Source organism: Syngnathoides biaculeatus, chromosome 4 (assembly GCF_019802595.1).
Source record: "Syngnathoides biaculeatus isolate LvHL_M chromosome 4, ASM1980259v1, whole genome shotgun sequence".
Taxonomy (NCBI): Eukaryota; Metazoa; Chordata; class Actinopteri; order Syngnathiformes; family Syngnathidae; genus Syngnathoides; species Syngnathoides biaculeatus.
Window position 1 is genome coordinate 4,205,372 of NC_084643.1, and position 13,313 is coordinate 4,218,684.

Genomic DNA, 13,313 nt, shown 5'->3' on the forward strand with positions numbered 1-13,313 from the left:
ACCCGCGGTCTTGAGAAGGCGGTTGAGGTTCATCGAAGGAAGACGAGGTGGTGAGAAGAAATGTCGACGACTCGGACGGCTCGCGGTCCACAAAGCTATCAAGTAGTTCTCCTGCTGAGCCTGCAGAGGAAGTCCAGAAGCTTCAGATGGAGCTTGTGCATGTGTCCATGGCAATTTCCTCAACCTGGGAAAACTTTGGAGTTCCTTATTTTCTGTCTGGAGCCACACAGTCACGACGTATTTCCAGATTCGGTTTAGTTCAGCAGGAGTCTTCTGTTTTATCTTTAGTCGCCAACTAAAGAATGAGAAGCGATTATCACAAGTCAGATGCAATACAACAACTTGGAAAGTAAGACGTTTGGTTTGCGTTGGAGCAATATATTCCGCCGTTGAGAGCAAATAAAGTTGAAGCAATAAACAATATTTTGTTGCCTTTTAGAAATCACCTTTGTCCTTACATTACCGTTCCAGCTTAGAAGTTCAAAAGTCAAAGGTCAGCTTGCACCTTAACGTCCTCCATCCGTGGATGGTGACCATATCGCACAGGGCTGTGGGGGTTTTCTCCCAGATTTCAAAATAAATCAATGCACATCGGGTTCATTGACAGCGGTGTCCAAAGTTGCGAGCGTGAGCGCTCCTTCGCCGTCGGCTGGCGAGTGCGCATCACGGTTGCAGGTCAAACTTCGCCAAACATGCATTTTCCACCAATGATGTGTATGAATGACCTACAAGGTGCGATAGTTGAGCTCAGATGACGACTGGCATTTATTCACATTTTGAAACTCGTTGCTATCAAACAGCATTAGAGCGCCGAAAGGCTCCTCAAATTTACGAGATGAATAAAAATGAATTCAAACTGCCTGGCATTGTTAAACCACAGCCTACTTGTTTGCTGTGTAATATTTTAGCTTGGATCTGGCTAACCGCGGCTGGCCTCGGCGTGCGGGCACTCCAGCAGTACGTAGAGGCAGAACCGGCCGGGTTCAAGCGGGTCGCACGGCACCTTTATCTTCGAACGCTCAAGAGTAGCACGTGTCCATCTTGAATATTTCATCACAGAGGCCGATTCCGGTAGTCAGATCGTACCACTTTAGTTATTTGTTGTGCATCGTACATGTAATAATATTCATATACTGGATAACTGAGTGACTGGCAGAGGCCTTCCCAGCCCGTTTCGGGAGGTGCCGAAGCGTCCCTCAACCCCAGATCCGAGAATCGCCCCTGGTGCTGTCGGCAAATGTACAAAGGGAGGCCGGAATTGAGATTCGAATCATCATCGTCCGAACTGTGAGGCAGACACGCTGGCCGCCAATGCGCCGCTCGTGCTATTTTTGAATAATATTTTCCCATGTGAAAATCTCTACCTGTGGGGTGACATGTCTGGCAAATAAAGAGACTTAAAGGAGGCCTTGTGCAATGACGTCACCCCGAGCAGCCCGGCCCACTTGCTTTGGTTGCAGTTTGTAATGCTGCCACGAGGTGGCGCAACGTGGCCGCTTGTGACCATGTGCCTTGAGATGACGCGGTTGGTGCAAACCGCTCACAACATCGCTGAAATGTGGATTATGGTTCATCAGAATCCATTTTGACGGCGTGTTTGCTTGCTTACACGTGCTGGCGTTGCTATTGAATAAGAACCCATCAAAGGCTGTGGAGGGCGCGGAGCTGGTGTGTCCCGGTTTCCCATGATGCATCGCTTTATTTAGTCTTGTCGCTCAGGGAGATGTTGGGAACCTGATCGAGCTCAGCCTTCGGCGGCGGCGCTGGCTCCGGCTCCGGCTCCTGAAGCCGCCGCGGCTCGGTCTTTGTCTTTCGAGGCGTCTTTGGTCAGCCCGGCATCAGCCGCAAGGTAAGCGACGTCATCGGTGTGCTGCTCGGTGGTCGTCCGCGACACGAAGCGTCGTCCCGCGGGGAACTTCCCGGTCCGATAGAAGGCCTTTTATTGTTTGTCAGGCAGCGGCGCACCTGCCACCCGCGACGTTGCCAGGACGCCAGCTTCGTCTTTTCTTCCGGAAAAACGTTCACCGCCGACGGTTCTCTGATGCCTTTCGACGTCTCTGCCCATCTTCAGTGAATGAAACGCGAATGGCAGCGTTCCCTGCGCCCTTGCTCCCCTCCCGTGGGCCTCGATGGTCACCGCGTCTGGTCCGCGACGCACGAACATCCTTTCCAGCACTGGCGCGTTTCGTGCTTTTGATCTTGTTGGCAACACGGCGTGAATGTAGGTTAAGCTGGTCCTTTGTTTACCTGGGCTACTTTTAGCACTTTCACTTCGGTACCGAGTGGTCCCGCGGTTGGACCTCGTCGAGACTACGTCCTGGTTCTGGTCCTGGTCCGGTTCGGTCCGGTCCGCCCGGCCGTCCGCCAGCGACGTCACTTTTTTTTTTTTTTTGGGTGCTGTCCGCAATGCAGGTGCTGAAAGTGGAAGTACGCCGCCAACTATGCAGTACAAGCGCACGTGACGAACCCTTGCACCGTCACTCGGCCCATGTGAAATGTGCTGGGGAGTTCCGAAGTCCAAATACTTCCTGAGCGTACTCAACAAGTGTTTTTATTTCAGGGATCTTCACCTGTGTGTGTTTTTTAATGACAACTTGTTACTTTCACAGTGTTCCCTCGTCATACCGAAATCCAACTATTGCAAATTCAGTGCATTGCAGATTTTTCTTCATATCATGCATAATTCACCATATTGCGGGATTTCGAGTATGCTACATTCCTCCTCTTAAAATAAACACATCCTATCTTAAAATCCATCCATTATCTGAGCTGCTTATCCTCACAAGGGACTATCATCGGGCAGGAGGCGGGGTACACCCTGAATTGGTTGCCGGCCAATCGCAGAGCACTTTCAATCTTTATGGGGAAATTTTGAGTCTCCAATGAATGCATGTTTTTTGGGATGCGGCTTAAAACATTTTTTCAAAAACATCACAAGGATTAAAATGCACACAGTGTATAGTACATACGGTCAACTAGTGTATGTTTAAGAGTTTAAAAGGTACCTCAGAGGAAGGTGGCCGTTAATTGGAGTGTGGGGACACGACTGGGGGGCCTTAAAATATGTATAAATAATGCCTCAAAATTAGACTTTACAACAATTGTATCAGTCTGATTGGAATTGGACATTAATTGACATTTTTTGGCTGATTGGCCACTCTGTTTTAATGTTATAATTTACCGATCTGATCAATGGCGTTATTGATTTACTCCACGTCGCCGTCGTGCACAGTGTATCTTAATCCATAAAATGCTTTATTTATATATAGTGTTCTTTTGTGTCTTTTGATGTAGTACTGTAAACATCCATTTTCTTTTTCCGCTTATCCTCATAAGGGTCGTGGGCAGTGCTTTACACTAACCCATCTGTCCATAGGCAGAAGGCGGGATACACCCTGGACTGGCTGCGAGCCAATTTCCAGGCATATGGAGACAAACAGCCACACTCACAATCACACCTCGGGGGAATTTAGAGTGTCCAATATTAATATTGCATGTTTTTGGGATGTGGGAGGAAACCGGAATGCCTGGAGAAAACCCACGCAGGCACGGGGAGAACATGCAAACTCCACACAGGCGGGTCCGGGATCGAACCTGGGTCCTCAGAACTGTAAGGCCAACACTTTACCAGCAGATCCACCGCGCCGACTACTGTAAATATCCGATGGCCAATAAAGTTATTAAAAAAAAAACACATCTCTGCAATGGGAGGTACAAGATGGCTGAGATAAGATGACGTAATGCACGGATCAGACTACAAATTTGCTCTTTCCCGATTGCACTATGTCAGACTAGTGCAACAAAATCTTGTATTCTGATAACATCCCGTTTTTTTACCATCATTGGGCTTTATTTTGTCAACTCAAATGCGACTGACTACACTCGTTACCGTGGGGATGACAACACGAGTGGATTGTGCCGACTGTACTATAAGAAAAATTGGGGGGAGGGGGGATGTGTGTTGGTGGTCACTGGTGCTCAGGACAGGAAAGGACTTCCAGTGAGGCTTGCTTGAAGTATGTTCAAATACTTTTAATATCATCCGGTTTATAATCAGCCAACAAAATGTTACGTAGCCTCGAAAGAATTGAAAATTGAAAAATCTCACAGTGCACCAACAAACAAAAATGTCACAAACAGTAGATACCTTAATTGCCCTATGTACTTACTGCCATCTAATATGAAACCGTTCATTTGTTTGGTTTGTAGATGAACAAAGATAGGCGCCAAAAATCCTGATACGTGACCAAAATATATGGTCACTACTTGACAGATTTCACCTATTGCTTTTGTGGTCTAGAACCTAACCCTGCGATGAATGAGGAATTGATTCTGATTCTGATGTACATAATTCCTAACGTGCAAAAATGCGACTCGATTGCATGAATGAGAAAAGCAAGATATTCCCCATCCATCCAAATTCCTTGCGCTTGTGGTAGGGAGTGGCGCCGAAGCACACGGAGAGCTTCGAGCCTCATTATCACAACGGTTGGTAAATAATTGCCTCGGTCAAAGAAATGCGAGCGAATGTTTTGTCCCGCCTTGAAGGCCTGTGCTGATGTTGTTAGCTCGTGGCTAATGTGTCATGCTGCTGCAGTTCATTCATTGATTATTCATGTTGGATCTGGAACATTCCACTTGCTTGCTGCTGTATTTTTAAAAATTCTTTTTTTAATCTAGTCCTAGCCAAACAGTCAACTATCTCCACGGTCCTGCCCTTGAGAACTGTCCGTCTTGCGCCCCGCCCTGTCGGCGCGGTGGCACGACCCGCGTTAACGAGGTCATGGCGTAGCACAAACGCGGAACGCAGTCAGAGCTGTTCCGGGAAGGGGCTGCGATGAGAGCGATGCTTTACTGGAAGGGCGTCACGTGACTTCATCAATAATAGATCATCTCCTCAGCGAGCCAAATGCATTTTTGTTTTGCTGTTTTTTTTTTTGTTTTTTTTTTCAGGACCTCACTAAGCGATGTGAATGATTGATTGATTTAATTTGAAATCTAGTGACGTTGTCAGAGAGTGCGAGGCCACGGGACATTTTCCTGGTGTGTGTATCAGACGAATGGAAACCGTGAGAGGTTTGCGTCCCTCACGTGTACCCTCAATGTGCCCCACCCGCTGCGCCCGCCCACTTGACTTTGTTCGCATTCATGCGGACCCTTGCGTACTTGCGGTTTCGCACCCGTGGTTTCACTCATTTGGAGATCCAGCCTTCCATTTTCTGATCTGCTTATCCTCACAAGGGTCGTGGGTGTGTTGGCACCTATCCCAGCTGACTCTGGGCGAAAAGCTGGCGGCTGGCGTTCTTAAGATCCAGCTCAGGTGCGACGAGCGAGCGCTATACGAACACATCAAATTAATGAGAGTCGCAAAATATGCGCATGTTTTCAGCTCAACTCGGGGTCGATCCTATTTCTGAGAATGCAAAAGCGGACCTCGATGTCCTGCTCATTTGGTCCAAATAGAGCTGGACAAACTTTTCACGGTGCTGGACCAGCATTATAAAGGATTTCATCTCCTAGCGCAACATCTGACTGTAATCATAGTCGACGTTGAATTATACATTTGTGATCCAGCTGTGGATTTCTTTCTGGGACGTTCATAGATGACTGAACGGAGCGTTTGGAAAGCTGTCAATCTTGTGGTATTGAGCACAATTAATTTTGTCTTGAGGCAACCCGGGCAAAATGGAAGGCTCTTAACTCGAAGAACAAGCAAGCCAACGTCTGCCGCCAGACATGGACTTGCTTCCGCGCCTCGGCAACTCCTCGGCTTGTAGTGATTTAACTCCGAGCATTGAAATTAGGAGCTCAGAACATCCGTGCCCCTTTGGCACAACTCTACCACTACTAATCTCTCCCACGGAGACTTCTGAGAGATTGTCCCATCCAGCCAGCCATCCCGTTGTGCTTATCCTCAAGCGGGTTGCGGGCGTCCTGACGCTTGTCCCGGTTATCTTGGGGCAAGAGGCAGGGTACACCCTAAACTGGTCACCAAGCAATCGCAGGGCAGACATAAACAACCATTCCAGTCTTCAATGAACCTACCGTGCATATTTTTGGGGTGTGGGGGAGGACCAGGAGGGGAGAACACTGTGCGCACAGGCGGGGCCGGGATTTGAATCCGCGACCTCAGAACTGTGAGGCAGATGTTGCCGACTGCTCAGTACCAATTCATCTCTCACTGATGTTACTCAAGCGGTCAAATGGCATGTCGGTGCGAATTATTAGTGAACTTGGACATGGCTCCATATCTACCCAGCTCATTTTCTTTGCAAGGTTGTCTCAACCCCGTTTTTGCGTCCGTGCCGACAGATAGTTTGGAAACAATTTGATAGCGACGAAGGCCGCCAGCTGCGAAATGTCTCCTGAGCGCATGTGAACAGTTTTTTAATTTTATTTTATATGAACGTGTTGTTTTCTTCTGTTTTCTTGTTTGTGCGTTGGCTTGAAAGGAATCAGCCATGGCGTCGTCCAACGTTACGCTGGAGAATCAGCTGCAGAGCGCCCAGAAAAACCTGCTGTTCCTCCAGCAGGACCACGCCAACACGCTGAAGGGACTGCATGCCGAGATCCGCCGACTGCAGCAGCAATGCACAGGTGATGCCCCCACCCCACCCCAACCATACCTCCTGCTCGCGTACACTTAACGTCGCTTCGAGAGTATGTGGTGCATCCGCACGAGCAGAAATTGTCCTCCTTTGGTGTCTCTGTACTTTATAGCTCTAGATCTCCATCCTTTGAACACTTCTTGGTTAAAGTTGTTCCTTCAGGTCACCACAAAAAGCAATACCGTAATCCCTCGTTTTTCACGGTGATTGGGACTAGAACCAGGCGTGAAAAGTGAAAAACTGCAAAGTCGTGGGCGATGTATGTTTATGTGGGTACCAGAATGTTTAAAATATGCAAATAGTATTTTTACTTTGAATATTTGAGACAAAAAGACGGTATTTTGTTAAATATTTAATTAGAAAACCCGAAAAATATTTACAGTATTATAAATTTATAATATGAATTATAAGACACTTACTGTATTATGTTACTCTATAGTTAGCATTCATCACTCGGAGACTTCTCCTGGAGGCGCTGTGTGGGTGCCAGAATATTTAATCAACAGTACAGCATTTATACTTTGCATGGTGTAAAAATTGTGCCAAACAAATATGTGCGTTCATCTGAGATGACACACTGTGGCGACCCCTAACGGGACAAGCCGAAAGAAGATACTTGAGACAAAAATTACAACAGTACAAGTGTCTAGTTAAACAATAACAATAAAACAAACATTTTTATACCAATACGGAAAGTCACAAACAAAGCAAATGCGTGACGTCTTCTTGTGTAGAGCACCGAATGTCCACATGTTGTGATGTCACTTCCGGCACGCCGCTGTGACATCGCATGAGTTACGCAGGCGTGACGCCACTTCCGTTTCCTTTTGTCGTGTCCCCTCCTCCGACAAGAAGAACTTTTGCTCGAGAGGAAAACGCGGCATGGTCTCTCTCACCATCTCTAGCCCGTTCTGGCCACATCTCCACGAATCCTGTTTTTTATTTCCTTAGAGCTGCCCGAAATGTAACAAACACAGCAAACGTGATAAAGAAAGCAACCGTGTGTTGATAAAGCAAGCAAATGAGAGTCAATGTAAGCATATTAAGCATAGCAAAAGAGCATTACAAGCAAAACAAGAGAGCAAATAAGAAATAACTTTATGTACAATTAATCTATTTAATCCAACACCCTGTACAATGATATAACCTCGTCAACACAATTTCTAAACTCAACAGCTCGTACTATGTTGTCACATGCTTTTGAAATTTTTCAAACCAACCTTTGCTTGCCGAAAAGCCTCGTCATCGAGAGGGTCAATTCCTCATTGCAGCTTGAGGTTAATCATCAAACATTTTGCTTCCTTATTAAAAGTTATTGAAGCGGTTTTACGGATGTTTACCACATCATCCTTTATGTAGCGCGCCGTTGATTCGTTCACGCCATAATGGCACCACAAAAGTGTAACTTCAGCCGTCTTTGATCATATGCAAAAGTTTTACTTTTTCGCCGATCATCTTCCTCTTCCTCAGTCACCGGCCCATTTTTCTGCAATCCGCTTTCCACAAAACAAATGCAGCTCCCTTTTTTAACAATCCTCTCATTTCGCATCTTCCTCTTCCCCATGGGTGCTTCCGGGAAGCTTTAATATCAGCACTGCGCTTTGGCGCCATTGTGAATTAGAGAGGTTATTGCACACACAGTCTATAACAGTTTTGAAAATTATGGATAGGAAGGAGGGGGCAAGAGTTGCTGGGTGGGGTTTTTGTTTCCCTCAGAGGCCCGTTATGATTGTGAAAACATAAAATTATTCAATCGCCTCATCATATTTACACTTGAGATATATGAACTAGTTTTGGAATCAGAAATCAAGGCGAATGGGTTTTTCAACTATTGTTCATATTTGGTAACAAAAATACGTACGATATCTCAACGTTATCATTTAAGATATAACAATTTAAAATTTGAGTACAGATTTGACCAAGAGTCATGGGAGTTGACACAGTGATTTGCCTTGGCAGACCACATAAAATCATGTGGCGGGCCGATATGGCTCCCGGTCCTTGAGTTTGACACCTGTAACTTGTCTCGTCACTTGGCTCGCTGCAAGGCTTTCTCCGACAAGTACTAATTAACCCCTCAATAAATTGTGCACTTTGTTTTTATATTCCTGACTGATCTGTAGCTGCATATTTCCATAATCAAGCATGGAAATTGTAATGCATTTGTAAGAAAGCAAATTTAAAAAAAATCAGCAGGGGATCGTCCACTGGATGCCGCCAGAACGAAAAACAATCACGTTAAGATCAGTCGCAAACTTTGCACCAAGCGCCAGTGGACTTAGTAGCTGCTTGAAAGGCGAGCGCGACCTGCCTGATGATAACATGCTGGTATTTTCACAGACCTGACGTATGAGCTGACCGTACGAAGTTCCGATCCTTCAGGTAAGCCCCCTTTGCGACCCGCCTCCCTCCAGTTCTACTAACATGCATCATATCGAAGAGACTGCTTTGAATCGGGTCGCGATCGCCGTCCTGCAAAAAGTCTGCAAAATCTGATTGCGTACGACGGGGGATTAAAATAGTGCAGGAATCTGAATTGTTGCATTCTGGGACCCATTGGATCGTTCATTCGATCTGTCGGCTCAGTGGCGAGCGCCCCGTGCCCCACCTGACCGTGGTGTCCTGTGACTCTGGTGCCGATACTGGCCCACGGGTCCGTGGTTGAATAGCCGGGGAGGCAAAAACCCCACACTCCTCCCAAAAAAGACAAAAAATCATTGAAAACGTGTCAACAAAGGTCATCGGAAAGTCGGGTCCTGGCCATAGCTGTAATGTGAGACACGAGCTTCCGATCCACCGGACTCTCGCGGTCCGTTAATTAGATCTTCATCATCCGGCTTTGCAGGAGGATGCGCACGTATCGAGAGCCGCTTCAGATTCTCGTTTTTACTGCGGAACCTTCCTTCGCTTTCCTACGCGAGCACGACAATAACCCGGAATTACTTTGAGAATTCTGGATGCGGCGCTGCTAATTCGGTGACTTTCTCACTAAATCTGCCGACTTCCCGACTCAAAAGCGACTGGCGAGAAATCTAGCCACGTTCTGGGATGCGTCGGAATCATGAATGCGCATCTCACTTCGCTTCAGTTAATGTCCTCCGTGAGAAGCAGGCACAACAGCCGATCCTCACGTTGTGACCCCTGACCATAACCCAAGAACTGTTAACCCCTGTTGACTGTTGCGAATCGACCTAAAACAGGAAACGTTTGCTATTATATCGTGTCAGCCCTCGAAAAACAGAAGGATGTCTTTTGACAGCATGCTTGTGAGGCCCTAGTTTCAACGCTATGCGTACTCGTGCGATTGTTGAAAACGCCCAAAAAGGGTCCGTTGTCGTCATTGTTCGAACCGGTTGGTATGACTCGTGCAGACAGCGGCGAGGCGCGATGCCGAGAGCTGCAAAGGAGGTGTGAGGAGCTGGAGGCGGAGCTGAAGAAGAAGGAGGAGGAGAACGCAGAGCTGCTCAGGGACCTGGAGCAGAAGAACGCCATGATCTTCGTCCTGGAAAACACCATCAAGGAGCGGGAGAAGAAGTACCTGGAGGAGCTGAAGATGAAGAGCCACAAGCTGGCCCTCCTGTCCGGAGAGTTGGAGCAGCGAGCCGGCACCATCGCTTACCTCACCTCGCAGCTTCACGCCACCAAGAAGAAACTTCTGGCAGGCAGCTCATCGGAGGGCAGCCCCAACGTCAGCCCGGTCGCCTCCTTCAAGCCCGCGCCGCCGCCCGCCAAAGACGGCCAGCCCGAAACCCCGCGCCGCCGCATGAGGAAGAGCCTCTCGCAGCCTCTCCACCCCGAGCTGACCGAGGTGTACCGGCTCGGCGCCGACGGCAAGCGGGTGGTCCTGCGGGAGGCCGTCGACGCCATGCCCGACCCGACGCCCTTCCTGCAGGCGGGCAGAGAGTCTCCGGATCTGCAGGTGGTACGAGAGCGACCCGCCGTCATCCCTCCTATCGCCTCGGAACGCCCGTCCGCCGAGCCCCCGGGGGCTTCGGCCGGCTCCCGTCGCAGCCCGGCTCGGGACCGCCAGTACGGGGCTCACGTGGGCGTGGCTCACCGCATCCCCCACGGATCCCCTCGCTCGGTCCCACGCCAAGCTGAGCTGGAGACTCTGGCGGTGGACCAGGTGAAAGAGGAAAAGGTTGTGCGGAAGCGTTCTGGGGCCGACAGGACAGTTTAAAGCCGTTGCACCCGTCCGCGCACACCCGCACAAAAACTACTCACAAAACGCTCGGTGAAATTTCAGGATGAACCTAAAATGCGCGACGCCGAAGCCTGCAGATGATCACCGTTCGGTAATTCATCGCGTCCTCTTTCATTAGCTGACACACAAATTCAGACTTTTTCTGGGGGTGGGGGTGCCCAGGGCAAAGCCGTGTCTAAAACACAAACAGTGTCTTGGCACCATCTGCTTCCGTCTTGGTCCCAAGTAACTATGTTGAAGTGAGCGAAGGAACTTCCATTTAGTAAAGGCAGGAGTTATATAGACTTGTGACTTCTTTAGGAGATTAAAACTTTTTGGGTCGGACATCAAGTCCTCGTGGCAGATCTCTGTGCCGAGCCCCCACAAATATCGGAGGTCACTGTGTAACCTCGACAGGTGAACTTCACTTTGACCTCTACAGTTGTCACAGTTCAACTTTGCCACTGACCAAATCGATCAGTGGGCGCGCTTTAGCGCAATAAACTTCTATACTTAATATATCACATTCCTTTGATTTTTGCGGCAGCCAGCTCGGGTCTCTCGCGGAAATACATTTTTCGTATGTGAAGGCTCGTACGCATTTCCGTGGGCTGTTGTCGCTACATCCTGCAACTGCCATCTCACCCCAAAAACAGCGGCCAAAAAAAGTTAGGCAAGTTCAGTCGGGTCGGGCCCCATCGCTCGGTGTGCGGCGGGCTTGGCGCTACCTAAATATAAAATTCACACCCGGTGTTTTTTTTTTTTTTTTGACCAAATCAGTAACTCGGGGGTGTCGGGCGTATTTTTATCGCGGGCCACATTGTTGTTAGGGTTTCTGTCACAGGGCCATTATGACTGAAACCATGAAAATCTTGAATTGACATATCATATTTACACAAAGTTATCAACTATTTTTGGAATCAGAAATCAAGGATAATTGTTTTCTCAATTATTGTTTGTGTTTAGGAACACAAAAATGTTTGCAATACCTCAACGTCACCATTTATGATATGACAATTTGAAATTTTGGTAAAGATTTGAACAAAAATCGTGAAAAAAAAAATCATGCCTTTGCGGGCCACATAAAAGGCCGTGCCAGGCCGCATCTGGCCCCCGGGCCTTGAGTTTGACACCTGTGCAGTAACTGAATCAGAATCAAGTTGATATGATGTCCTGTTTTTAGATTAAGAAATGGGAGTATAAAAAGTTGTTCATTGATTATAATCATTAGTTGCAACCCTAACACAAATTCTAATTGATTTGTGGATTTGCTCTTCGGTTCTTTATTAGAGAACAGCAACTTGTGCAAAAAGTACTGAAACATCGTAAAATGCATGACAAAGTTCTGAAGTTCTCCCATAAATGCGGGAGTCCGTTTTGGGGATCATCCTGAAATGTTAGCCGAACGGTTAATCTGCCTAAATTTTTGTGAGGAGTGCAAATACCAAAAGACACGCAAGAGCCACGCAGGCAGGAGCCCGAGCACCGCGCAGGCCGCTTTATACGCTAAACACCGCAACGTAAAATGAAAATGTTGGAACGCAGGCGTGTCAAAGTCGTTTGTGCCGCGGGCCACATCCTAGGCACGGTTTCCCTCGGAGGGCCGTCACATATGGGCTAAATGTTCAATTCATACACAAAAAGAACAATAACTGCATTCTAAATCAAAAGCCAGTAAAAAAGTTGTTCATACAGTTTATTATGAAATAGAGATCGGGATCAAAAAATGTTTCCAATGTGTCAAAAGTGAAGAGGATTTGTGAGTCCACGGACTTCAGCGGACCACAAAAAAAAAAACGATGTGGCGGATGGGATGTGGCCCCGGGCCTGGCGTTTGACACGCGTGTGACGTAACGCTCGACGGGCCTACCGCAGCGCAAAGCATGCCAAATGTTTCTCGTACTCGCCTCGGGGTCGGCGGCCGCTTGCCGCACGTAGTTCCGCTTCACGTTCGTCCACAACTTCCACGGCTCAGCCAACGCTCTGAATGTCTTTCACCTCCTTGCAATGTCACGATAATAATGTAACGGTAGGTTGTGTAGTCAAGGTCAACTGGGGGCGGCACATCTATTTATGCTTGGAATTCTTCGTGAGCTGTAGGTCATCGCGCAAATGTTTTTCCAGGGAGGATAATAAGCACGGAAACGTCTGCCTTATCTTCATGTAATTTGTGCTGAGAGGGCATTTGCAAAAGCGCTGCTGTCATAAGATTTGGTGGTATAATTAAACTTACTAGGCTGTAAATTTGTAAGGAATTCCTTTTTTTAATTGATTCTTTATTAGAGAATACGACCATAGCTAAGATAGGAATTGTCACTTTAAAAATCTGCTCTTCACATAATGCTTGTCTTCTAATAATATCAATGCGCACAATAAAGCTCTTTTTGGTTGCCTGGTCGTTTGTGTCGCTGTTGACATGCGCTTCGCGGCTTCAAGTACAACCCCCACCATTTTTAATTCATGTTATTAGCGTTAATTATCGTGAAATGTGTTTTCAATGGATAAGGCAGTTCTGGTCACAG

At 47.5% G+C, this 13,313-nt stretch overlaps 1 protein-coding gene across 1 annotated transcript; it reads left to right on the top strand.

Annotated features, from left to right (window-relative positions):
• Positions 1-1,375: 1,375 nt before the first annotated feature.
• ccdc92 (coiled-coil domain containing 92) lies at positions 1,376-13,180 on the top strand. Its single transcript, XM_061817933.1, has 4 exons — positions 1,376-1,849; positions 6,453-6,597; positions 8,949-8,990; positions 9,980-13,180. Exons 2-4 carry the CDS (start codon positions 6,462-6,464, stop codon positions 10,786-10,788), a joined length of 987 nt encoding a protein of 328 aa, XP_061673917.1. The 5' UTR covers positions 1,376-1,849; positions 6,453-6,461; the 3' UTR covers positions 10,789-13,180.
• The last annotated feature ends 133 nt before the right edge of the window (positions 13,181-13,313 follow it).

Bases quoted from the DNA above. Each gene is read 5' to 3' on its own strand.
- ccdc92 (XM_061817933.1), top strand. From the start codon at position 6,462: ATGGCGTCGTCCAACGTTACGCTGGAGAATCAGCTGCAGAGCGCCCAG. The intron at 6,598-8,948 runs GTGATGCCCCCA...GTATTTTCACAG, and splicing joins ACTGCAGCAGCAATGCACAG to ACCTGACGTATGAGCTGACC. The intron at 8,991-9,979 runs GTAAGCCCCCTT...TGACTCGTGCAG, and splicing joins ACGAAGTTCCGATCCTTCAG to ACAGCGGCGAGGCGCGATGC.